General features: G+C 40.5%; 1 protein-coding gene across 1 annotated transcript in view; it reads left to right on the top strand.

Moving 5' to 3' along the window:
- LOC140238118 (uncharacterized) overlaps positions 1-24,422 on the top strand; it is a 49,557-nt gene that overhangs the window by 12,271 nt on the left and 12,864 nt on the right. Inside the window, exon 2 of the mRNA XM_072318052.1 lies at positions 21,280-21,718. Coding sequence (XP_072174153.1) covers positions 21,280-21,718 — 439 coding nt within the window. The remainder of the gene's footprint in view (positions 1-21,279; positions 21,719-24,422) is intronic.

The following is a 24,422-nucleotide window of genomic DNA, read 5'->3' as shown; positions in this document are numbered from 1 at the left end:
TAAGTTGATGTCGCCGTTAAAGTCTGTCATCAATACGAACACAAACCTTCTCTAAATTTCTTCTTCTCGAACAACGAGATCAAAAAGGGAAAACATTTACTCTTTGAATGAAATGACGAAGTTTGTCAATATGTTGTAGTAACCTTGCAATAATGACGTATAAAGAAAGAGCGGAAGGGCGTTGCTAAATTATCAGGAAAGTTATTGTAAGAAATTATCTTTGTGCACCAACCAATAGAACTGTGAGTTTATGACGTAGGATTCCTACTTTCTTTCAGCTAATAAGTTGTATGATAATAAATATGGTTGCGAACAATATCACTCTTCAGTCAAAACGCATGTGAAACTTTTTGTTGTTGAAAATACCATTCTTTTCGTTGATAGCACACAGTGTCCCAAAAGTGTGTTTACAGTGTGTTCACTATGTGTTCACAGTGTGTTAACAGAGTCGAACACAGTGTGTCGAAGCCTAGACCTTCTGTGTACACACTGTGTTCGCATTGTCGACTATTATGTTGATACACTGTGAACCCACTTTGAACACACTGTGGGACACTGTTCACATTATAAAATAGACTCTGTTCTCTCCTGCAGGGAATTGGAATGTTTGGTTTGAATTTGCACTTGGACATTGAGATTTGGAGTCCAGTTTGTCTCGAAGTGTCAATTTTTTTTTTTGTGATTGACTGTGTGTTAATATTCCTTTGTGTGTCATTGATAAAACGTAGTGCATGTACGTAAGTATATTGCAGAGAAAAACAAATCAGAACGAAAAAGCAAGCAAATACCAGTGGTAGGAACATGATCCTGTTACTGAACACTAACTTTAAATTGGAACTCAACTCGAGTAACAATGCTTCCATGGATTTTATCACATTTGTGTTTGTTTGTTTGTTTGTTTGTTTGTTTGTTTGTTTGTTTGTTTGTTTGTTTGTTTGTTTTTTGAGGTCAGACGTTTCATCTGTGCTTTACCTTGTCAGGGGTTTTGGTACATGGAACGATGCAGAAGTCCAAGAGGTTTCCTTCGGAGTGAAGGGTTTGCCTTTCTGTTTCTGCCGCGTGATTTTCTTTTGTTCCTATTTTGGTTTTTGAGTGTTAGAGATTTTATGTCATATAGGATCGCCAACATGGATGCCACAAAACTCAGAGTAGAGGGCTGGCATGGCGACACAAACGCCAATGTATCAACAGCTGAAACTCTAAGACAAAATCCACGCTAAGTACTGCTAAGCTAGTTAAAGTTCTCGCTGATCGAGAAACAAGTGTTCAAGTTTGGAGGGGGGGGGGGGGGAGCAAACCTATGTGGATTTCGTATGTCGTCTGCTCAGCTCTCAGCTCCCTATCACAGCTGGAGTACAAAGCGGGGAGGGGAAGGTGAAATGACAGAGGAAGGAGAGGGGCGGGATGGGAAAGGATGAGAGGGGAGGATTTGCAAGGGTCGAGTGACAAGAAGGATCATTCACACACATACAAAAAGATTAAATCCAAAAACAAAGCAAAGCAAACATGCTGATTACCTGTTAGCATTTCATACTGTACTCAATCCTGTAAGTATGACTGAGGAGTGTGATATAATAAAATCAAATGTGTTCTTTGGCCTCTCAAACTGACTTCATGCGCCAGCATACGCCCATGTACACTACATGTCATCTGCATGTTATCTGTTTTACGCATTTAGCATAATTTCTTTTCCCACCATTGCTCGAGTTCCACTGACAAGGAGATATTGCTGAAGGTCACACAAGAGGACGTTATGCCGTTATTTTTTAATCTGCCCCTGCACTTGACATGTTTGGTTCTGTCTGTTTGTTTGTGTGCACCGATTACAAACAACGTTGGCAAAGTTGTTGGTTTTTTTTTTTCGTGATAATCAGATGTTGTCACTTCTTTGAATCTTTTTGGAATTACTTCTGAAAGACTCCATCATGTGGCACATCCATGCGCAGAAACGATTGACGTTATTAATAACCAACGGCAACGTGTTTATTCATAAACGGTATGCTTTTTCCTGTGACTATTTTGTTTAATTTGGTTATTTCTATTTGCTCTGACCGGACTGCGGTTACCGGGTTTCTCGATGTAACGAGCTAACCAACAGTTGGCTACCGTTTCCTGAGTGTATGTATTTCGAGGCTCACCACGAAAATTAAAATTCCGGCTGCACTTTCTATACCCTCGTACGTGACGTGTGACAGTGAGACCTCTCCTCTCTTTCTACAAGCCACGTGATCGGTCAACCCATCCCATCACCCCCACCCCCTCGTACAATAGCATGGACGAGAATAAGGATGTATGCAAATGTAATATGAATATTATGTCGCGCTATTATAATCGCACAAATCGCTAGGGAGATAAATTAGCTTGTCTCACAGAGAATCAACGTGTCCCCCCATATAGAAATGGTGAAGACTGCGATACAAGTGACGTTCACATGACCAAAGGATGCGTACACACACACTCACACACACACACGCACACACACACACACACACACACACCATATTATACAATGTATTGAAACATTTCTCCTACATATAATATAAATATAATATGATATAATATAATATAATGTAATATCATATAGTATAATATGGCATAATATAAACGATATAATTTTACACTATTGAACAAAATGCTCTGATTACCCAATCCCAGCCCACGACAAGAAAGGAAAGTTTAATTCCATGTGAAGTCGTCATAATGAACTAATTGACTGACTCGATATTACGGTAATTGATCATCGACCCCGGTTACTGAATCAAAGGGTTGGCATCTAATAGCGCCAACATCGAACTGCTTACAATGAGCATCTCAGATACTTTCCCTATTCCTATTCTAATAACAGTGTAAAGTTCACAGGTATGGCCATCTCCAAAAACTGAGATATTTCATAAACTGGCGGTGTCAGCTGACGGTGGATGTGCATGCGCTGCACCTGTTACACCGTCCGTATCATTGCAGCGTGCTTTCCAAAAATTTGTCTAATACTTTAAATATCGTGAGAGACATGTGCGCCCAGATCTGGTAGTTTCAAGGGATGATGATTATGAAGACGAAAAAACTCCTTTTTATGAATATACAGGATGCGGTATCCAGCTGGTATCATGAATGAAAATGAGTCGTCATATCTTGACATCTTGTGATGAAAATAGGCAAACTGGGCCACGCTTCGGTAAATTGCTTTTAATTTGCGACTAGACCGCAGCAGCGTGCTCCATGGTCCCCCCTTTTTTGGCCAATATATGATGGGAGGAAATTACTTAATAACTTCCTAAATCTTTAATTTTCTTTATTGATCCTGAATCGGGATAAACGGATTTAGGGTGCTAATTCAAATGCGACCTTGAACTGCGGTGGTCGACAAACATAATTTCTTTCGTCAACTACCCGATCTCATTTCCCTCATTTCAAGCATTTTTTTTTTTCTTCTTTGAGGGCGGGCTCACAAGAATTACGAGCGTGCGTGTCTGGCGCCTTGCCACCATAATTTCTTAATGCTAGAATGGCACGTCCAGACTTTTCAAATTAAAAGTTGTTGTTGTTAAGGTTGCCTGACTCCTTACGACAAGTGCTCTGTACACCCCTGCGACCATAGAAACGGTTTCCCCTTTAAAGCTATATTCTCTGTCTTGACAAGGTACTGAACATTACTCAAAATGATATTGTTTACGAGATTTTGAATAGAGTGATGAAGCCACAAAGCCATTGTAGTCTGCAAACGCAGACCCGAGTGTCATATATTACGCCTTTTAGTGGATGGTTAGCAGCAGCATGGAGCTAGCTCCATGGCAGCAGCAAGGGATTAGCTTCCCTTGAAAGGGGTCACGTGATGAGGGCAGATCACGTGAGTAGACATATGCGGCGGTGAATGGCAGCTGCTTTACTTCTACATCCTTTCTCATCCTATCAGTCATCCCTCTCTTGCACCTACTTTCATCGAATATGTAGGCAGTTTAGAAACATGGCTTACATGTGTGGAATCGTTGAAAAATGACAACAACGACAACAACGAGGAGGAAAACGATAATTTCCATGTCATCCTGAATGGAGAGTTGGTTTAATTCATAAAACAAGTAGAGAGACGTGAAAATAATCAACTGAGAATAGTAATGGCTTGATCGTCTGTTCTAATGACTTTTTTGGTACTACGTTTGGCAGGAAAGTGCATTTTCGTACATCACGTCTTGCCGGTTCGCGAGTGCACGTTACCGAATACTAAATTGTCACTTGTGTGTGAGGCAAATAACAGTACAAGTCAATAAAAGTAACTCTGTTGTCGACCGACTATACTCTGTTGTTTGTATTTTGTTTCGTTTTGTTGTTGTTTTTTGCTATTTTTTGCAATTTATAAAGTCTTGTATTGGCTACCACTTTCAATCAGAATTTATTGCAATCCAATCCTTAATTGAAACACTGACGTATATAAAGCACATCCATTCTAAATCTATCGTGTATATACACAATGTAACAGAGTGACTACTTTTATATTGTGATTTTTTTTTAGTAACAATACGTGATTACGCATCGTAACTCGAAACTCGAAGGAAAACATCTTATCTGTGATTATTGCACCCCAATACATGACATCGATTTTCATTTGATTGCTTACCATCAAAACAGGGCTCAAAGGTCTGACTTCAGTGACGTAGAAAATTTGTCCAGGAAAAAAGAAAGCTTAATAATCCATGGCGACCAGGTCTATTCGAAAAATTTCTGGTTATCTGACCTTTCATGTACGTTGTACATGTACCTTTCTCTAATATCTGAAAAAAGAATCACGGTGTCTGCAATTCGTCAGGTTGCCACATGTGACAAGACGCCTTGCAGTGAGGCTATAAGACTCATTAACCCTGCTATTCTCGTCGTATAGGTGTACGTAGTGCGGGTGTGTTGTAGAGTTAAGTCGCCCTCTCAGGGCATCAGCAGATATAAGCAGAATTGCACGATGAGGGAGAACGTGGCATTCGGATCATGTGATCTCGCTTTTTCGACGCTGGTTCGAGTGTTCGTTCGTTTTGACCGCTTGGGACACCACACGACCTAGGGGTCACCTTTTTTTTTCAATGGTATGTCCCTTCCCTTTCTCGATATTGCTAGTGTCTCAACTTGAACCTCTTCGATTTCGGCGCAGAATGTCTCCAAAAGTCGACATCAAAATACGCGAAATAATCCCACAAAATATAGTCGGAACCAAGTCCTAAAGCTTTAAAGTTATGACGACTTTATTAATTTGTGCAAACCTCATGAATGTTTTACAGAAGAGCATCATGAATGCCTCTTGCTTTTGAACTTCCTTTCCATTCTTAAAATTGATATTCCAAGACTAGTGAGTGTTCAGTGTTAAGTTTGTTGCAGGGGCATTCGAAATGAGAGACTATTATGTTGATGAGGTTGTTATCAGTTCAATTCAAGTTGTTTTGAATTGATGGGGTATAATCAAATAAAGTGATCGTAAAAGCTTCTTCGAAAATTGGCATGATATAAGAACGATATGGAACTGTAAAGATTCACAATAATTTCATGAAGCAGTGATTTTATGTAGCCACCGCATTTCTAAATTACAGATGTGATTATGACACCCAGCCTCTATCAAAGAAGAAAACGCGCCTGTATCCTACAGGAACCATTTGCTGTGCTCGACAAATGCAACATTTATTTTGAAATTTGCAAGTTCCATCAACTTCTTTCATTTTGTCTGTTTGATTTGACTTTCTCTTGAAGCCAGTTTAAACGTAGAGTTGAATCACATTGTATTGTTTTTAATTTCAAATTCATCTTCCTTCCTTGGCCATGTAATGCCTCTAATGTACATAGCTTTTCTTCTTCTTCCTCCCTCGCCTATTAACGCTCCCTACTCTATCTACTCCCATGCACATTCTCTTCCCTCTTGCCCTCTCCTATCTATCTATTCATCTCGATTTATTCATCGCTATCTTTCTCTTGCAAGGGGAAGATTGACGCACTGACAGACTGACAGGTAGACATACGCACAAACACACACACATACATTCACACACCACTAGACAGCACAGGGCAGCGCAACAAAGAGCGTAGACAATGCAGTCAGTGAAGTAACAATTTCGGGCCGAGTTTACGGCGGGTAAGCCCAACGATTTCCCGCGATTATCCGAGGGATCGAGGGGTGATGAATCCGCAGCCAGCAGCGATATTCACCCGGTCTGTCATTAATCCGGCCCGTGGGAGCAGCGGGAGTCCTCTCAGCGTTTTACAAAGTTTTCTCGAGGAAAAATGAATGCACTCTTTTTTCGTTTTGTTGTTGTTGTTACAAGGAGGTATCTTGGTTGTTCCGATACGAAGTGGACAGGTAATGTTGTAGCATTTGACCACTACTCGTCAGTGATTCTTTCTTTATAATTATTAATTTTCACGAGATGCCATATCATTGTAAACTGGGTATAACTTTGCATATTCAGGTCGACCTTGAACAGTGACTAGCACTTTTTTTTTCCTTCAGATTTTTCTTCATCACGGAGGAATTCATCTTAAGCCTCAATTCCTTCTTCGGCATAGGTGTGAAACAATTTGTATAAAAAGGATCAAAAGTAGACCGGTGTTTTTAGAGGGAAGCAATAGCAGCCGTGGCCGGAAGCTCGCGGGGGAAGACCAGGCGTCTCTTTGGCTGGTTGACATGGAATAGCGTGTGGAGCAACGTTGTGGAGGAAGCCTAAATTGGCCTGGGCCCCTGAATACGCATATTTAAACAAGCAAAGCCCTTGCAAACAAAAACAAAACAGAAAAAAAAGGACAGCGCAAACAAAACCTAGTGAGAAATGTGCGATACATCCTTTGTTTTCGTTTTTGTTTTTAGGTGACATTGTTCACCTGGGAAGATTAAAGATATGGTGCATTGTCAAATAATCCTTTCAGAGAAATAACAAGGAATATTAGTAATTTTATATTGTCAAATACAATATGACATATACAAATATATGTTAGTTCCAGTCAGGATAGACGATATCCTTTCACGATTACTGAAACGCGCTAGTTCTTTTGCTTTTAAAGAGTGCGGGGAAAACCCTGAGCGATAGAGGATAGTAGAGGATTTTCGGAAACACGAGAACTTTGCTATGTCATGTCCATGTCACGTGATGTACATCGGAAAGGTATGGCATGGCTCGATAATAGTGCTGTTCTTCGCGATTTAATGAGAAGCGAGTTATCCCTCAAAGCATGGCGGGTCAGCAAGATATGTGTCAAAACGGTGTTATGTCAGAACGGAGTTGAGCCTTTGATACGTCTCTGAACATCTATAGATCTGTATAGTAGAAGTGGCTGTAGCCTTTCCACCATTGGCTAAAACGCCGATATCAAGTCCCGAGGACTTCATCTCTTGGCTCTTGGACTTCCCCCATGTGATGTGTACTCTAAAGTCAAACTAAACCTCTTTTGTATCTCCAATTGATTTTCATAAGTCTTTTCATGATGTCGATATTTAGATATGCCTATACATAATATATTCGTATATTCCAGAGATTTAGAGTTGATATAATATGCAGAGACGATGTAAAACATTATTTCAAAAAATGCTAATCGGGCCACGAAATATTTGTATTTCAATTATATAGTACCCCAACTGGAATTTTTTAAGTGAAAGATCTCCGAATGGTGCCAAACTTTTGACCGATCGAAAGTCCTTTAAGAAAAGTGACTTAAGTTCAACAGACGCTAGTGTGCAGGAGGGCGGAGCCTGGCGTGCTACTAGCCCGGCGTTTTAAGTCCGACACAAGCTTTGGTCTTAGTCAGCTCTAGCGGAACAGAGCAGGCAGCGCCACAGACGGTACACTCGTGGGAAACAGCCAATGTTACCTTTTGTTTTGACAGAAGAAAAAGGGCAACAAAAGACCGATGGAAGAGATAAACCTATTATTTCTTTCCTCGGGTGAAGAGGCAGCTACAGACCTTTTTTGTTCTTATCTTTTTTGTTTTGTTGTTGTTAACTAGACATTATAGTGGATTATAGTATAGTAAGCATTATTCTCACGTGGCACTTGTCCTTATATTTTTTTTTTCTTGAAATGAGTGAAGGGACTTCCTTCAAAGTTGTCTTTGTTAGTGCGATCCGCAGTTCTGTTGAACTCGTGTGTACTTTCCTTTCTGCATGTCAAAACGTCGGCTATTTCTCCATGCTGTATAAGCCTGTGTTAAAGTTTTGTCCCTTTGTTTTGCCAAAAGTTTATGTTGTCATGCGATGACACGCAGAATCCATGTTCGTTCAAAAATGTACTACTATTTTCATTTTTATTAAAAGATCGTCAATTCGAAACCGATTACAATTTGGATAGCGCACAGACCACAGGCTAAGGGCTATTCATAGATTAAAGCATTGCTTAGGCCTACATAGCAAAGTTTTACAGTGTTATTGTCATGTATAGAAAATGAATATTGTGTATTCATCACCGATTTTTGTTACATAAGAGGGCACCCTCCCTTTTCTGATAATGCAGCTTGTTCAACTTGAGAGTTATGAGAATTTTAGTGAATCAGAAGGGGGTCTTGAATATTGCTTACTAAAGTACGTTTTGCTTACGCTGTTTATTTGAAGACATTAAAATCCGTGATGTATACTAAGACATCAGATCACAGTCTGTATGATATCATTATCATCACGAAGTTATGTCACTACGAGTATCCATCCAATGAAGAGTGGAGTAGCCTTGAAACAGAAAGTATTACGTGCACAGTTGGGATAACTTGAACTTCCCCAGCGTTGGGAGTATTCACATTCCACGCCCAATTCTGAATTTGATACAGCTATTTGCGCTGTAATAGTCCACTCTATCATCCATCATTCGCGGGCGAAAATATGTAATTCACGCGACCGTCGGGGCGAAGTTGTTGAGGACGGGCATAGTTCTTGTTATAGAACCGGAAACACACGAGATGTGTGTGTGGCCATATTATATTATACACTTCGCAAAAGTCGTGTGATGAAAGTGTATAGCTTCGCTGCGAGTGGATTACGGTGTGGGATGTCAGTACCATGTGTATAAGTCCGGAATACGGTCGGGGTAACTCGAGGGTTGCTCATGTGCCTTTGTAGTTTGTGTGTTTGCGAGGGTGCGTGTGTATAGATATATATAAACTATATGATGGTTAGAAAGAAGGGTGAGAGGGGGAGCCTCGCTGCTTCACTTTGATTTATTGTATAAGGCGACATGCAGATTATTTCTATCCAAACGGTCAGACTTTATGTGCTGTGATTTAGAGCTCAACACAGAACACAGAATAGCAGTACTTTTGTGACGGATGGCTATTTTTGTCATCTAGCCAATGAATGACTATCGTAATCACCACCACCACCACCATCATCATCACCATCACCATCACCATCATCATCATCTTCATCATCATTATCACCATCATCATCATCATCATCATCATTATATATGTTTCGTTACTATTATTACTCCAACAAAAGTGGAATCTCCCACAACTTCAAGCAAGCACTAAGCTGTGTCGGCAGTTGTACGGTATGCAGTTAGTTACGATCTTATGAAGATAGTGCGATTACGTAATATCTACCACAACGAATATACACCCATTTAATGGCCAATCTGTTCCACAAAAGTAAAGGCGTTTGATTGAGTGATTTTTATTTATCTAAGCAGATCATAATGTGTTTCTCTTTTGCCTTGTTTTACGAAACCATGCATTTTAGAGAATGTATTTGTCATCTCTTGACATTAAGGCTTGCAAAAAAAAAAAAAAAAAAAGAGCTAAAAATCAACGTCTTCTCTCCCGAAAATATAAGAGGTATTCTATGAAAGGAGAGGAGACGTCCCAATGTCAGAGGTAAGGAGCAAGGAGCCCGGGAGAACAATGAATTCAGACTAATATTTGACCAAGATCAAGCGCGTGTTATTTCTTCTCGAGTCGAATCAATTAAGTTCATGGAGGGAGATTTGCCTTAATCCCACACGTGCAAATACGGGGGGTATTCACCTCCGCCAGCAGCGTCCCTCTCTGAGCTCTCCCTCTCCCTCTCTACCTTCCTCTCACTTTCTCCTCATCTCTCTATATATCTTTCTATCTCTACATCTGTCTCTCTATCCCCTTCTCTCTTTCTCTCTTCTTTTCCCTCCCTCTCCATCTGTACCTTTCTCTATCCCACCCCCCCCCTCCTCTCTTCATCCTGTCTCTGTTTTAGGCACAAGACTGAGACATTACCACTGGAAAGCTTTGCATCTAAGAGTAAGATTCTTGATGTTACCGTATATTTTATGGAGCCTTTCATTCGTGTAAGTAACTTCCAATGCCAGTAATGTATTCCAAGAAGCCCCGTTTACGCTCAACACTCTGATCTCTACAAAGTGTATACAGAGCGTACATAAAAGAATTAAACACAAAGCAAAACGAACACAAGAAAATCATGCACTTGGTTTGATTTTCCAAAGTGAGAACGACATTTCTTTCATTTTCAGTTGTAGGGCTGTCATATCCCACACCAATGAAAGTCCTCTCCATAACATGTTCAAGCTAGCTTGATAAAAGAACAACTTTAGCGTAAGTTTCATGAAGATCGAGCTAGAATTAGATTGAAAACAACTGATTTTCATGTTGGGTTTTTTTTCCATAACAGTGATATCAGTCACTTTCCCATGGAACGCAATCCATGACGTCGTTTTGTCGTGATCTCACAAACCTCAAATTTGCTGGCACACAAATATCAACTACAAGTTGGTGTGTTTTCCCTATAAAAGATAATCTACCATTCTTTTTTTTTTTCAACTGGTGCTAACAATTCGGCAATGCTAATTCTGTTAAGGAGCGGAGTTACAGAAGGCGCATTATGAAAAACAAGCATGGTGATGTAACACCAAATGGGGGAGGGGGGAGGATTTTATGAGGAGGTGACTTTTTCTAATTTGCATACGCGCTTGTTTCTATTAGCCATCTTGGAATTCTGTAACTTTCTTATTTCATGTCCATTGTGACGGAAACGTTTACTGCTCGGTTTGTTGCCCTGAATATTGGGTGGAATTTTCCTTGAAAGTTTGCCGCTATACTTCAGTGAATAATGTCATGTCATTAAGCTACATGCCCTTTGTGATTTTTTGTGATTCTAAGATTCTGTGAATCTTGTGATTTTATTTCAAACGTGGACGCCATCAATGATGATGATTACGTAAGACACGGTTGATGTAACGTCTTTAAAACAAACGCGTGGATATAATTTTCCCCCGTCATTTGGCTTAGTTTGATGTGCATCTGGTTTGCCCCTATCTTCCACCTCCCTGATCATACGTAGACTCCGTATACCCCTCTGATAGTAACGTAGACGCCGGGCTTGAGTGTCGTTTTTACGAAGCGTGCTCAAATGAATAAGGGGAAGGAGAGAGAGAGAAAAAAAAAAACTCTAGTCGACGACAGTAATACTACTTCGAAGCTCTGTAACCAAAGACGGTACGATCGCGGCATTGGGGAGGGAAGGAAAATACCCGGGCGATCGGGGTGCGCTGTTGGGAAAACATAAAATAGTTACAATGAAAACAGAGCGCGCACTCTACCGACCTGACGGCTTGCCGCCCGTCCGTCAACACTTAACTTATATCGTGTTTGCTTTATAGAAATAGGAGAGTTGCGCGGCCGAGTGGCGTTATGGGAGGAGGAGAACGAGGCTGGGACTTGGCAGGCGAGTAGTCAGCGAAGCACGGTCGAAGAAGACCCAGATAACTTTGGGTGAGCGTCCTTTGTCGCGTCCTTCGGTCTCTCGCTCATCACTGATGTGCCTCCCTATAAACACCTTGCCTCTATAATTCAAAGAAAAAGATTGTGTTAGCTGCGTGGTACAAGACATTCATTTATTTTCACAGGTCTATAGGTCGCCTCCTTTTTTAGTTAGAAGGAATCGAATTGAAGTGAATTGTCAGTAACTGTTTCATTTCGCTCATTTTGTTGTTGTTGATCTCTTAGTTAAAATTTAGTTTAAACTTCGCTCCCTCTCTCACCTCTCGCACTATCTACACGCTCTTATGCTATTCACAGAATGAAAAAAATCATGCTACTAAACTCCCCTAGTATCATTTCATAAATAGAGTGAGAAAAGAAACTCAAACATTTATAATTAATTTTCTTTTTTTGGACGCTAATGCAAAAAGTGTTATTCGGCAGATACCATTGCCCATGTCAGCAGCATTATTCTAACCATAAGTATTCCAGTAAATGATGATGATTCTTGTTTTTTATGACGTCATTATTATCACAATTATCAAATTATCACTGTTATTATAATTATTGTTATTATTATTATTATTATTATTATTATTATTATTATTATTATTATTATTATTATTATCATTATTATTATTATCATCATCATCATCATCATCATCATCATCATCATCATCATCATCATTATTATTGTCAATGTCATTAACATCATCATTATTTCCTTCTGCGACTACTGCTACTATAATAGCAGTAATAGTAACGCTGCCACAGATGATACCTGTTGCTATCACGCTATGCCACACACTTTTAAGTAGTTTTGCTCCGACAGCTCTCCCATGCAGTGACTGACACAGTGGTCAGAAGCCATGGATATCCTTCCGTTTGATTTCCGAGATAATAATTCGGTCATTTTTTTTTTCTTTTTTATTCGCAACTACAACATAGGATGCAGTTTTTCGAAAATATCAGGCGGGTATTCCTGAAGAAAATATAAAGAGACATGAACGGGTTCCTCATTGTGCAGTATAGCTCCATGGTATACAGTTTACACGAGAGAGAAGTTTCCGTGCGAGTGGCGCGTAAACCCACCCACCCCCCCCCCCCCTAAAAAAAGGAAAAGACAACAAAACAGAGAAAAAAAGTACGAATAAGAGAGATATCACTGGAGTGCCATGCAGGAAGATGTGGTCGATGCACGCGACTCAAACTGTTTGGTTGGTTCTCACGATGAACCGCGAGACAGCGTCCGCCCACTCATTTTGAATCTTGCGGAGTCCTTTTAGATAACAAACACTTCACTTATACAGCTATATACAAGTCGCAACTGATTATTCGAAGGACCAATGTAGGGATATCAGTCATTACGAGAGAGACTATGAGACAACATGACGCAATGACGTAGAGATAACAATTGAACCTTTTTAAATCACAGAGAAAAGTGGGTTCAATTCAGTTCGTTTGTAAAAGTCTTCAGGCCTATACATAGTTAAAATATGGGATTCATTTCTCCTTGTCAGATATACCGAAAAAAATAAAGATTAAAATATATTATTTCTGATGTATTTCTGATAGCTATATACAAATTTGCCATTATCTGCTTAAGTGAGATATTTGAAATTATTCCCGGAAAGGTCGTTAAATTTAAGCAATGGCAGGCAAAACTCATTTGTATTATTTCTGTAATCTAGGGTTAACACTGTTGCTCTTTTTAACTGTACCTGACTCATAGAGGTATTGGATTGCTAGGGTTTCTTTTTTTCAGACGATGACTTTCTCACCACCGAATGCTATGCCAGAAAAAAACAAACAAAACAAAACAACAAAAAATAAAAACAACAACAGCAAAACTCAGCACCCCGGGAGCTCGCGTGTTCAGAGGAGGAAGTTGTGGAGGCGCTAACTCGGCCCCTCCCTTTTTTCTCCCGCTGCCTAGCAACAAGACAACGGCCTGGTCTGAGAACCTTGAACTGACTGGAAGCGGAGTGGCAAGTTTGCGCAATCCGCGAGGGATATATATAATATTATTGAGCGTGTGGTTTTCCTAAAGAGGGTGACGACAGCAACTACTCAGTATAACGCTCTTAGTTTTTTCTTCGTTTTATTTTATACTTGTTTTTGACTGTCAGTACATTCAACTCAAACAATACAAGCATCAAAAGAGCACGCAAAAACGGAAGAGTCAAACGACGTTCAAATATTTTCTTTCCAAGCGGGCTTAAAGAGCGATGCGTTCTAATTCCAATATGCAGCCACTCTATACAAATTTTACTGAGAAATCCTGGACTTATGCTGCAACGAAAAACGTACAGCGAGTATTTTTCTTTGTAGATGGGTGCATGGGACACACAAACTCGCAATGGCGCTCGACGAGGCTAAGAAACATCATTAACATGATTAATCCCTAAATATTGTTTCGTGTGAACGGGCGCACAGGGTCATTGGATTGTTTGAAGTAATGTTGTCTGTTTCTGTTGTTGTTTTTTAAATGATATTTTATACCAGTTGAGATTAACTTCCCAATCTCTGGTGCAAAAGAAGAAGAAGAATGAATATGCACATAATCATATTATGATCTTTTAATGGATCAATGTTCAGCTTTATTTATATTCTTGACCAGCGGTTGAAGAACTGAGATACTTCCGTGTCCTCCGAGATGGCACACGCTATTCTTCTCTTATTTATCTTGCTTTTTGATTGTTTGTTTGTTTTCCTTTCTCGCTTTCGTTCGTCAGGAAGAACTTTAACGCGATACGAAATCCAGTAAGTAAACGGAGGACGAATGGGTTGGGCTCGATTAAACTTCCGTATTAGCTTGATGTAAGACATCGCGACCAACGCAGTTCAGATGTTGTGATGTCTGCGAGAGGATTTCTTATACGGAAATTTGACCTCACTGTCGATCTTTATATGGGTGAACTTACCGTGCTTACAATCGCATAATGGCACGTGCATTGTGAATTGACACCGACACGAAATGTATCCCCACCCCCTCCAATTCTTTGCATGTCCAGTCTCCAAGTGGGCTGGTTTCCGCAGAGGTACTTTCCCCTCATCAACTACTTGATACCGGAAACCCATATTCTTTGTTTTGGGAGTTGCAAGGATATTTTTTACCAATCTATCCAGTGTATCTCATAAGACGATATCATCGAGTCCAGGAGGGTTCATTCTATTCACAAAAGTGAGAGACGTGGCTGAAAACTGCTGCCCTTGCGAAGACCGCGGGATCGTCAGAAAATTCCAGCCTAAAATGTGGACTTTTGCGCCCAACGTGGTTTGCAAACAACACGAGATGGCGTTATCAGCCAATAAGAATAGAATATGTGAGAAGTAATGCTTCTTTATGACAGGACGGTTCACCTGAGCTGTATTGCCATTTAGTATACTGTAGAACGAGTTGCTACTTTGTTTTTTGTGTGTGAAGTTACGCGGATCATGACTGTGCTGTTCCTCCTCAAAAAATCACACCATCATCCATGTATGTGACTGTCTTTATGTGCGTTTACATTTACTGAAACATTAACTGGCAAGAAAATGATGATATTCTTCCCGATTAAGAGCATACTTAAAATCCACAATCTGAATCAAATGATTAGTCATGAATGTGCTTCTCCCATACTTTATTGTAATGTGGTCATTTTATATTTCTTTTACGTTTTTATGGTTATCTTGTTGCTGTTTCACATCACTAGGCCCTGTAGTTAACCACACAAAAAGGACAAGAAACCACATGTTTTGAGTGGGTTTTTTTTTCTGTCTGTTTATTGTAATCAGGGAGGTGGAAGAGGTGTCTCTCTTCCACCTCCCTGTTGTAATCGAACTGTTCCGTTGTAAGTTTTCGTATGAGATTGAGTCTCTGTTCATTCATGTAATGAGTGAGCTCTGTATTATTCATTCATAATTTTTACTTATTGTTTACGTTGAATCCTTAAATTATTGCTGTAATTTGTAACACATTTGAGAAAAGGAAGTTCCTCTGTCTTTCTCGAATTTGCATTTTTCTTCTGAATTTGAGCATATTTTATGCAATTAAAAAATGTCCATCTAATCTTTCTCTCCACTGAAAGATGTAGAAGAAATGGAGTGGTACCAATGCCAGATTCGTTGAGAGATGGTACGTCACGCACTGTAATGTACGATCGGGGTTCAACGCAAGATTATTAAATGTATCAAACATTAGTAATATTAAACGACTTTCGTTATTGTTTCTGTCTTAAAGCTCTGTTCATAATAGAAATATGCAAAAATAAATGATTAATTAAGGGTAAAACTGATGGCTATGTTTAAATTGCCTTCCATTTCCTTTACTCTTTCTTTCAAACACCGACCTCTAACCCATTCATGGCTTTGCTCAAGGACCGTCTGTTTTAATGTATGCTCGCAAATATAGGTACTTGAGACGTGTAATCATGCGCCACTAAACAGCGCTTGTCAAATCCTCTCGAGGAACTAGTCCAAATCCTCTCGTGGAACTAGTCCAACACAACGCAGAAACAAATTCAAGCTTCAGGACACCCGTCTCGAGTATTAAGACGATAAATTCTACCTAAGATTATCATCCAAAGCGACGCTACCTTTGAGTTTATATCGAAAGAAACAAATGATCAACTCCGTGGAATCCGATATTTCTAGTGCACAGTGGCCTGGTAGAAGGGATCCAGCGAATGGGTATGAGAAGAAAGTATAAGTCAATAATACGGGTGACGTTGACAGATATGAAGTTATTAAATCGAGTTCGCTCGGGAACGTAAGGACGCAACAGCCCCTGCGCACGTATTGTGATAAAGGCAGAGATCAACGCATGACTGCTATCATACGCAGCTAATAACGGCCTCAAATTTTAGTCGTGTTTGTTAACCATGCGAAGTGATGAGGAGAAAAAGACGTAATTAGCCGCGGGGACAGATTAATTGGGCAACTGTGACGGAACTAAAGCTCACGGATTCGTCCGTGACCAGCCAGTGTGAACTTAAAGACGCAATCAGAAATCTTTTGACAAGAATAAAGCCTCATATACAGTGCTGCCAATCTCTGTTTTTTATATTTGTTTGTTTGTTTGTTGTTTTTTTAGCCAAAACGACTACGATTGCACACATTTTTCTTGTCTAACGAAAGATAGAGATTCAAGCTGTGTACTCCAACGTTAGTCGCAATACAATAGAAGTTCATCGTTAATTGATATGAGATGGAAACGTGTACGTAAAAATCGAATGTTGCCAAAATTATTTCATGGTACATGTATTGCATTACGCCCTATATTTATGTTTGTTCTGTTGGTGTTAGAATTACCCTAAAAAGCAATAGAATACACCTTTTGACTTTATCATATTATATTTATCGATAAGAGAGTTCATGAATAAAGAATTAATATCATAATTTCATGTTGATCAGCAAAAGACTTTGTAGCATGTCTCTGCGGATTGCAAAATTTCTCTGTTGGCTTAATCGGTGATGATGTTTGACTTTGCAGAAAGCTTATTTTCCAGAGTGGGATCTTTGTGTAATCTTTAGTTCTCCTGCCGAGTCATGTGGGGTGCTATGACGTCACATGGTTCAAAGAGAAGAAAAATGTCAGTCGAACTCTCTGGTGATATCGTGGTATGTGCTTCACATACACATCCACAAAGACTGTCATAGTACGCGCATAGCTCCATGGTGCAAAGGGCTACGAAATCGAAACCCCAAAGCTGCAAATTCCGTATTCCAGGCTCGTGGCACAAGACCGATCTTGCTGACATTCTTATACACTGTAGGTCCTACATGTTATATGAAAGTCAGCATAAATATATTAAAGAGATAACTGGTATTGCACAATCTCAACCAATGAAGACAAGAGTCTTCATTGGTTGCCTGTACAGGAGCGTATTCGGTTTAAGCAGGGAGGTTGTCTCACCTCCCTGGTTTAAGATACTTCTTTTGGTTTATCATGTTATTGAGGGAACAGCTCCTGATTACAATGTTTGTTTGTTTCGTCAATACCAACCTTCACGAACTCTTCGATCCTCAACTTCAGGTCTCTTACATATTCCGTTTTCTAGGAAATCTTGGGGGGAACGTGCTTTCGCTCACGCTGGACCAACACTGTGGAATTCACTTCCTCGTGAGCTGAAAGACTCAAGCTCTATAACATCTTTCAGGAGTAATTTAAAATCCTATCTGTTTAGCAGTGCATTTTGAAGACCAGTGTCTTTTGAAGACAGACTTTCATGTCTTTTTTTTCTGCTTCTTCATCTTCTTCTATTACTGTGATGTACTTGTATTTTCAATCTTTTTGCTTTGATGTACCTATTGTAAAGCGCCTTGAGCATTTAATCAAAGTGGAGAACGGCGCTATAGAAATTGTATGTATGTATTATTATTATTATTATTTTGTGTACAGTTCATCTCAGTCACTCCCGACAGAAATGGCGTCTCACCGAAATGTTCCGACTGATGCAATCTCACATTATGAACATTTATCTCACCTGTATTTTAATGAGACAAAGTCATGAATGCAGCACCTGAATTCCGAAGACGTCATAATTATCTTCGTGAATGTGCTATTGATTATACCAAAAGAAGGAACCTCGACTATGCGTCATTCATCCAGTTTGATTGGTCATGAGAGGATCGGTCAAACGATGGACGTTTCTTTGCACCGTGTGCTATGTAATTATGTGTGTAGAATTTGCAACATGGGATCATTCTTCAATATCACAGTCGGATGTATTTACTTTATTTATTGCTTGTATCAGTTGTATAAATCAGCAATTCTGCGTGATCTTGCTCATCAAGGTATTGAGCCAAAAGTAATGGCCGTATAGGAAGATCCAATGAAAATGCATGTGGCCGCTGACATTTCAACCATCTCCCCTCACCTACCCCCCCCCCCCCACACACACACATACACTTATCCATGTTTTCACCACACCTACTGGCCATTCACTGGAGACACCAAGATGATGCAGATTCGGTATCTCCTAGTCTATCCCTAACATAACCGGGAATGAAAAAAAAAATGAACTTGTCGCCATCAAGAGCACATGACACCACCCCGACCCCCTCACCAGGGCTCCATCGCTGAACACCACCCACCGACCCACCACAGCTAGAGCTAGCAGGCAACGTCGATAGACACATAGCAGATGGATGGATGAATGGATGATGCGGTTCGCTTGATGAGACGGGTAGTGATGAAAGTAGAGCAGGTGAATTACCCCTGTCGGGGTCGGCCTATCATACCTCGCTACCGATGATTCATACGTGACGACAATCGCTTCAGAAGGCGATACAAATTTCTCTTGAGCCGCCTGCTGAAAACAGAACCGAGTGTAGACTCGGGGTGGGGTGGAGTTAGGAGCTAGAGCTGGAGGTGGGGGAAGGGTCGGGAAGATAGGGTGGGAGCTGGAAGGAGGAGGAAGAGGGGTGCGTTGTAGTGAGATGGAGGAGGAAGGACAAGATGGATGGGGGCGCGCGAGATGGCGTCTTGGTGAGGAATTTCGAGGTACTTGAGAGTAGAAAGGTTGTAGAGGTGAATGGAGCTCTCACATTGTCCCGAAGTCTTTCACCATTTTTTCTTCTCTCAGTTCGTCAGAAGATAGAAACAGTTGTTAGTAATATTTGATACATTATTATAAAACTGTAATTGTACGAACCATGTTTTTCTTTTTCTTGGTCGTTTTATTCCTCCTCCTCTTCCTCCTCCTCCTCCTCTTCTTCCTCCTCCTCCTCTTCCTCCACTTCCTCTTCCTCCTCCTCATCCTCTTCCTCTTCCCCTCCTCCTCCTGGTAATCTCCTTTCTCCTTCTTCTTTCTCCTTCCACTTCCTTCTCCTTCCACTTCTGTTGGGTCTTCTTTTCTTTGACTTCCTTTTTCTATATTTTCCTATCATTTTTCATCTTTTTTCCTCATTTTCTTCATTTTCCCTTCTTCATCTCACGTTCTCTAAAGCTATGCTCTCTGCCGCAAAGAATACACCGAAATTGATTCCTCAGGAAGATGGCAAATGCGTCGGACCCAATCATTATGATGATGCACCCGAACCAGAAAATTCTCCCCTATTTGCCACTCTTTCGGAGAGAGCATTTCCACTGATTTACTGAAAGCTCTCCTGAAAGAAAAAAAAAATGGAAAATCAGGAGCTGAAAGGCAAAACAGGAAGTAGTTAATATTGACTATTGCATGAGTGAATATGTTGCTGCCTGCTGATTGCCTCTTTCCCGATCCATGATATAAACATCGACCAAGTGTAACTTACAACCTTGGCAGTAAATGCTCTCAGCCACAGTGCGATATACTTCGTTACCAGCAAACACCAGCGGTGACTTGATTGTTACAAATGGCGACTGTAAGCGTTTTTTGTTTTTTGGTTTTTTTGTTGTTTTTTTTTCTGCCGGGATCGATGCATGACCTCATTGTGCTGATTAGAGACGTGGGTTGATTTTTCGTTTTGTGGCGTCAATCTCTCGATGTAAAAGCAAACAAAAATTATGAAAAGGGGCATTTATAGTAATGGTTCAAAAAAAGACATTCTCTCACACTCTTTGACGGCTTTGTGTTTTAAACCACATAATTCATTATAAACAAACAAACAAACAAATAGAAGAAACGAATATGTTGAGATTTTTGTTTTATTTTGTTTTGTCTCCATCAAGTTGAATGTCCAGGACTAGATTAAAGAACATAATATAGGAATAGTGACAGCAAGTATGCTTGGACCATATCTACTTACTGTTGGTTTTTATATAATGTGACGTCTTTTGTGCTGTAGGTGTATTCTTCAGAGTAACGCCGAGTGTGCATTGTACACTTGGTAACTGAAACATACGGTACATACATTTATCTGTATCCGTCACCCAATACTTGGTAATGTAATCATGATCTTCTCCTGAGTCTAGGACTTTCCTACTTCTCGCGTCTTATCGATCAGGCAGCCAGAAGTCGGTTCTCAGTCACACAAAGTTTCAAATCGCAGTGTCTGGCAGTTTTCTATGATGTCACTATTCGTTCATTCAAGGCGTGGAAAATATCGGTTGTGACATACTGGTTGATTTGATTATCACTGAATGAATGGCTTCTGTTCGACGATGAAAACGTCTCTAGAAAAATGAATGAATATCTGTGCGAATGTGAAGATGGATCTTCAATCAGCAATTCAGTAATGCCGTCGCTCACTACAATGTAATTGAGACATTACAGTTCTATACAATCGTTTTCTTCTTTTCAAGAGTATTTATAATCTCGACTTGCTAATTGATAAATTTTGTAGTATTATCGACCGACAAAATGAGAAAACGCAGTTTTCTGATTGCAAGATCATGAAAAGAACTGAGAATGAGTGTATTCGTGAAGAAAAGCGTTCGAGGAACTCTCTGTCTAGTTTTCGTCGTTTTTGTTCATGATTGTTCGTTAATTGGCAAGGAAATACTACTAGGCTTGCCTGTAGTAGACCTCGTTGGTATTTACCAGGAGCTACCGTGTTTACGTATGACGTGACCCCCCCCCCCACACACACACACGCACCGACACACTTTCAAGAAAAGTCGATGTATATGATATTATTTTGTAGCAAGTAACTCAACGTTTTTTCCTGATTCTTTTCTTCTTGCAGCGTCCTCTTGGGAGTTCGGGGATGCCGTTGTCAAGCATGTCCTACCATTCTGCCCAGACGGCTGGCATTCACCACCCCCACCAGGCTCCGACACATCACCCTCAGTTTCAGGACTGGAGCTCTGCGACCACGGCCAGTGCGCGCAGCCTGCACTCCAGCGGAGTTGCCCCCCACACTCCGGCGTCCTGCTACCGCATCTACCCCTCGTCGCACCATCCGACGTCCCACTCCGATTATATCTCACACGATCTGGACGGACTCAAGTCGTCGAGCGCAGGCGGTGGTGGCGGAGGCGGCGGAGGCGGCTTAGGGGGTGGGGTTTCTCCCCCCGTTACAGCGTCGAGTCCACCCATTGTTTCACCCACGGCGTTAGGCCATCATCAGGGTACAACAAATGGCGCAGACGACCTCACTATGAAAGGAAGTCCAGATAGTAATGGTGAGAACTACGGTTGGAATGAAATTGTCCGTCATTTTTTTCTGCTTAAATTCCAGGCTAGCCCTATATGTTTATCTTGTGAATATCAAATTGCTTCACGTTCAATAGGTCAACTACTAGATTGACTCTTTTTCTTGTCAAATCGTCAAATCATACGTCAAACGGGGAAAAATGCGAGCAGATTGTAATCGCAGCAAGTGACCTACCAGTCATGTATAAATCGACGCTGAAACTGTTTACGCCCTCATTGTCGACTGGCAGATATGTTGTTGCTGTCAACAAGATTGTAGCTTCCCGAAGCTTTGGATGCTCAGGAGTATTGCTCACTACACGACGACAGTATAGCTTCAATTGATATAGTCATCCACTCCATGTGGCCGCTTCCGGAGTGACTTGTCTTAAAAAAAACCAAAAAAACAAACAAACAAACAAACAAACAAACAAACAAATTGAATTAGCGCATTGCTGGTAACATACAATATTGCATACGTAAAGTGATTCAAGATCCTCGCCAATAGCTTAGCCGAAAGATGATGACAAAAATAATATTGTCAATGAATGTTGTCGATGCGGTAAAATAGCGACAATATTGCTTTTATCCGTTATAATATATTTTTGGCAGTCTTGTTTACACTGACTTATGGCAAGTAGATAGATTCGTTTTTAATGATAGGAAACATCACTAAAAAAAAAATCTAGACAAATGAACAAAAAGACACTCGGCAAAAATTAATGAAAGGAGGTATTCTGTTGTCTGCTACATCATAGTCCTAATCCTGTTTGAAATCCTTCCTTCTTCCTATAGCTCTTCATTCTCCTCCTTACTATGTTCCTCCACCTACCTCACTGTCCCCCTTCTTTTTGTTTCAATACTGCTTCCTTGTTTCATTCTCCTCTTCCTCCAACGTCTCCTTCCACCATCTCCTCCTCCTGTTTATGTTCTCCTTCCTCTCTCGTACCCCTTCCCCCTTCCTCTTCCATTTTCTCCTTGGCACCAGGCATGCACGCGCTTTCCCCTACAATAGATACGTTGTAACATATCACCTTGCAATCAAAAGCGAATTATATGAACCACCTAATTACTACAAACTAGATGTAATGGCTTCCGTGACCGGTCCAGAGATACCGTGGTTCGCGGGAGCCTACGTATGACCACCTGTTACAACGTCCATAAAGAATAGAACGGGAAAGGAAGCCGTAAATAATACGGAAGTAAATGCAAAAGAACGGGGATTACAGAGATAGGAGCAGGGAGTTTTGCGACCGACATCCCATATTTTACTAGATTAGAGTTATTCCCCAGAGGGAAGTAAAGGGTGTATATTTTGCTTTGCTGGAATATTATGTCATATTCGTGTGGGCCGCCGATTTTGGGTGCACCTGTTTGAGAACGTTACGCTTCAACGTGACGGGTATTCATAAAAGTCGTAGAACTTGTGGCTGGGTGCGATGTGGGGGGAAGGCATGCGCTCACACATGAAACCACTCCATTTTCTTATCAATTCGAGATAGGCCCGTACAATGCCTTCGGTGACAGTAAAAGGTGACACTAAACTACGTTTTTTTCATATAAATCATAAACGTGAATAATGACATTGTGCAAAATCGGGGAACAAAACAGTGGATTACACGACCAAAAGAAAGTAATCTGAAATCTTGTGTCCAAGTTTTTGGTCCGTAACCAGGAAATACCCCTTTGCGCAAGGTAAAGCTCGACGGCTAACCTCTATTTCACTCCATGTCCACTCCGACTCTACTCTCGAAATATTATATTACTGAGGACCCCACCCTCATTCTCCCTCTATTTCCCTTTTTATTTCTTTCCAACATACATACACACTCTCTCTCACACACGCACACGCCGACTCGCTTGCTCCTGAATTCAGTGATCATTTTCTCTTCTCCATTTCGTCAACTCCGTCGTCTTCAAGAGACAACTCGTTTATTTTTCGACAAACATCTCAGAATTATCTATGTAGTTTACTCAGAAGCTTTGAAAACCTTTGTTTGCCGGAAAAACCTTGTTTGTCGATACTTGATCATGGAACCTGACTTTCCAGCTTGTCAGAAACGATGCATCGTTCATCGTCAGAAGAGACTTTAGCCTAGTTCAGACCTACCTATAAAAAGTACAACAAACCGTCAGAATGGGATGATATAAGTTTTTGGTAGGTAATATTTAAAGAAAAATGTAGGAAAACATGGCATGAAGAAAAACAGACGATGGGCGATTCTATTAAAAAGGAAAATTGGATATAGAAAGGGACAGTATGATAAATAAAACGGGGTAGACAGACAGATATCGGGATGAAAGATTAGTGGCATGACTTCTTGTCATCTTAATTCCTGCCCGATACCAAGAAATATAGTCCAGACAATGAACCGTATCGGCGGGTTACGATCGGGGCAAATACCGGAGCAAATTTTTAACGAGTCCCTCAACGACAGAGCTTAAAGGGACACCATAATGTCGTCTCGGACGAGGCACACACCTATTTACAAAAAGTCACCTTGTGAACAGTTCCGTAGAAGATGACTTTCAAGTTGCCTGATTATCAATATGGATATAATTGATGATTGCAAAGCCAAACTATAGAATTGCGACAAAAGAGCAATTGATTTTCCGCTGGATGTAATGCGTCGGCATTTTTGACCTGGGCTGTCAGCTCAAAATTAGACGGAAACTGTAGAAATATGATCAGAT

This window comes from Diadema setosum, chromosome 14 (genome assembly GCF_964275005.1).
Source record: "Diadema setosum chromosome 14, eeDiaSeto1, whole genome shotgun sequence".
NCBI lineage: Eukaryota > Metazoa > Echinodermata > Echinoidea > Diadematoida > Diadematidae > Diadema > Diadema setosum.
The sequence above is the reverse complement of the archived record's forward strand: the minus strand, read 5'-3'. Positions and strand labels throughout refer to the sequence as shown.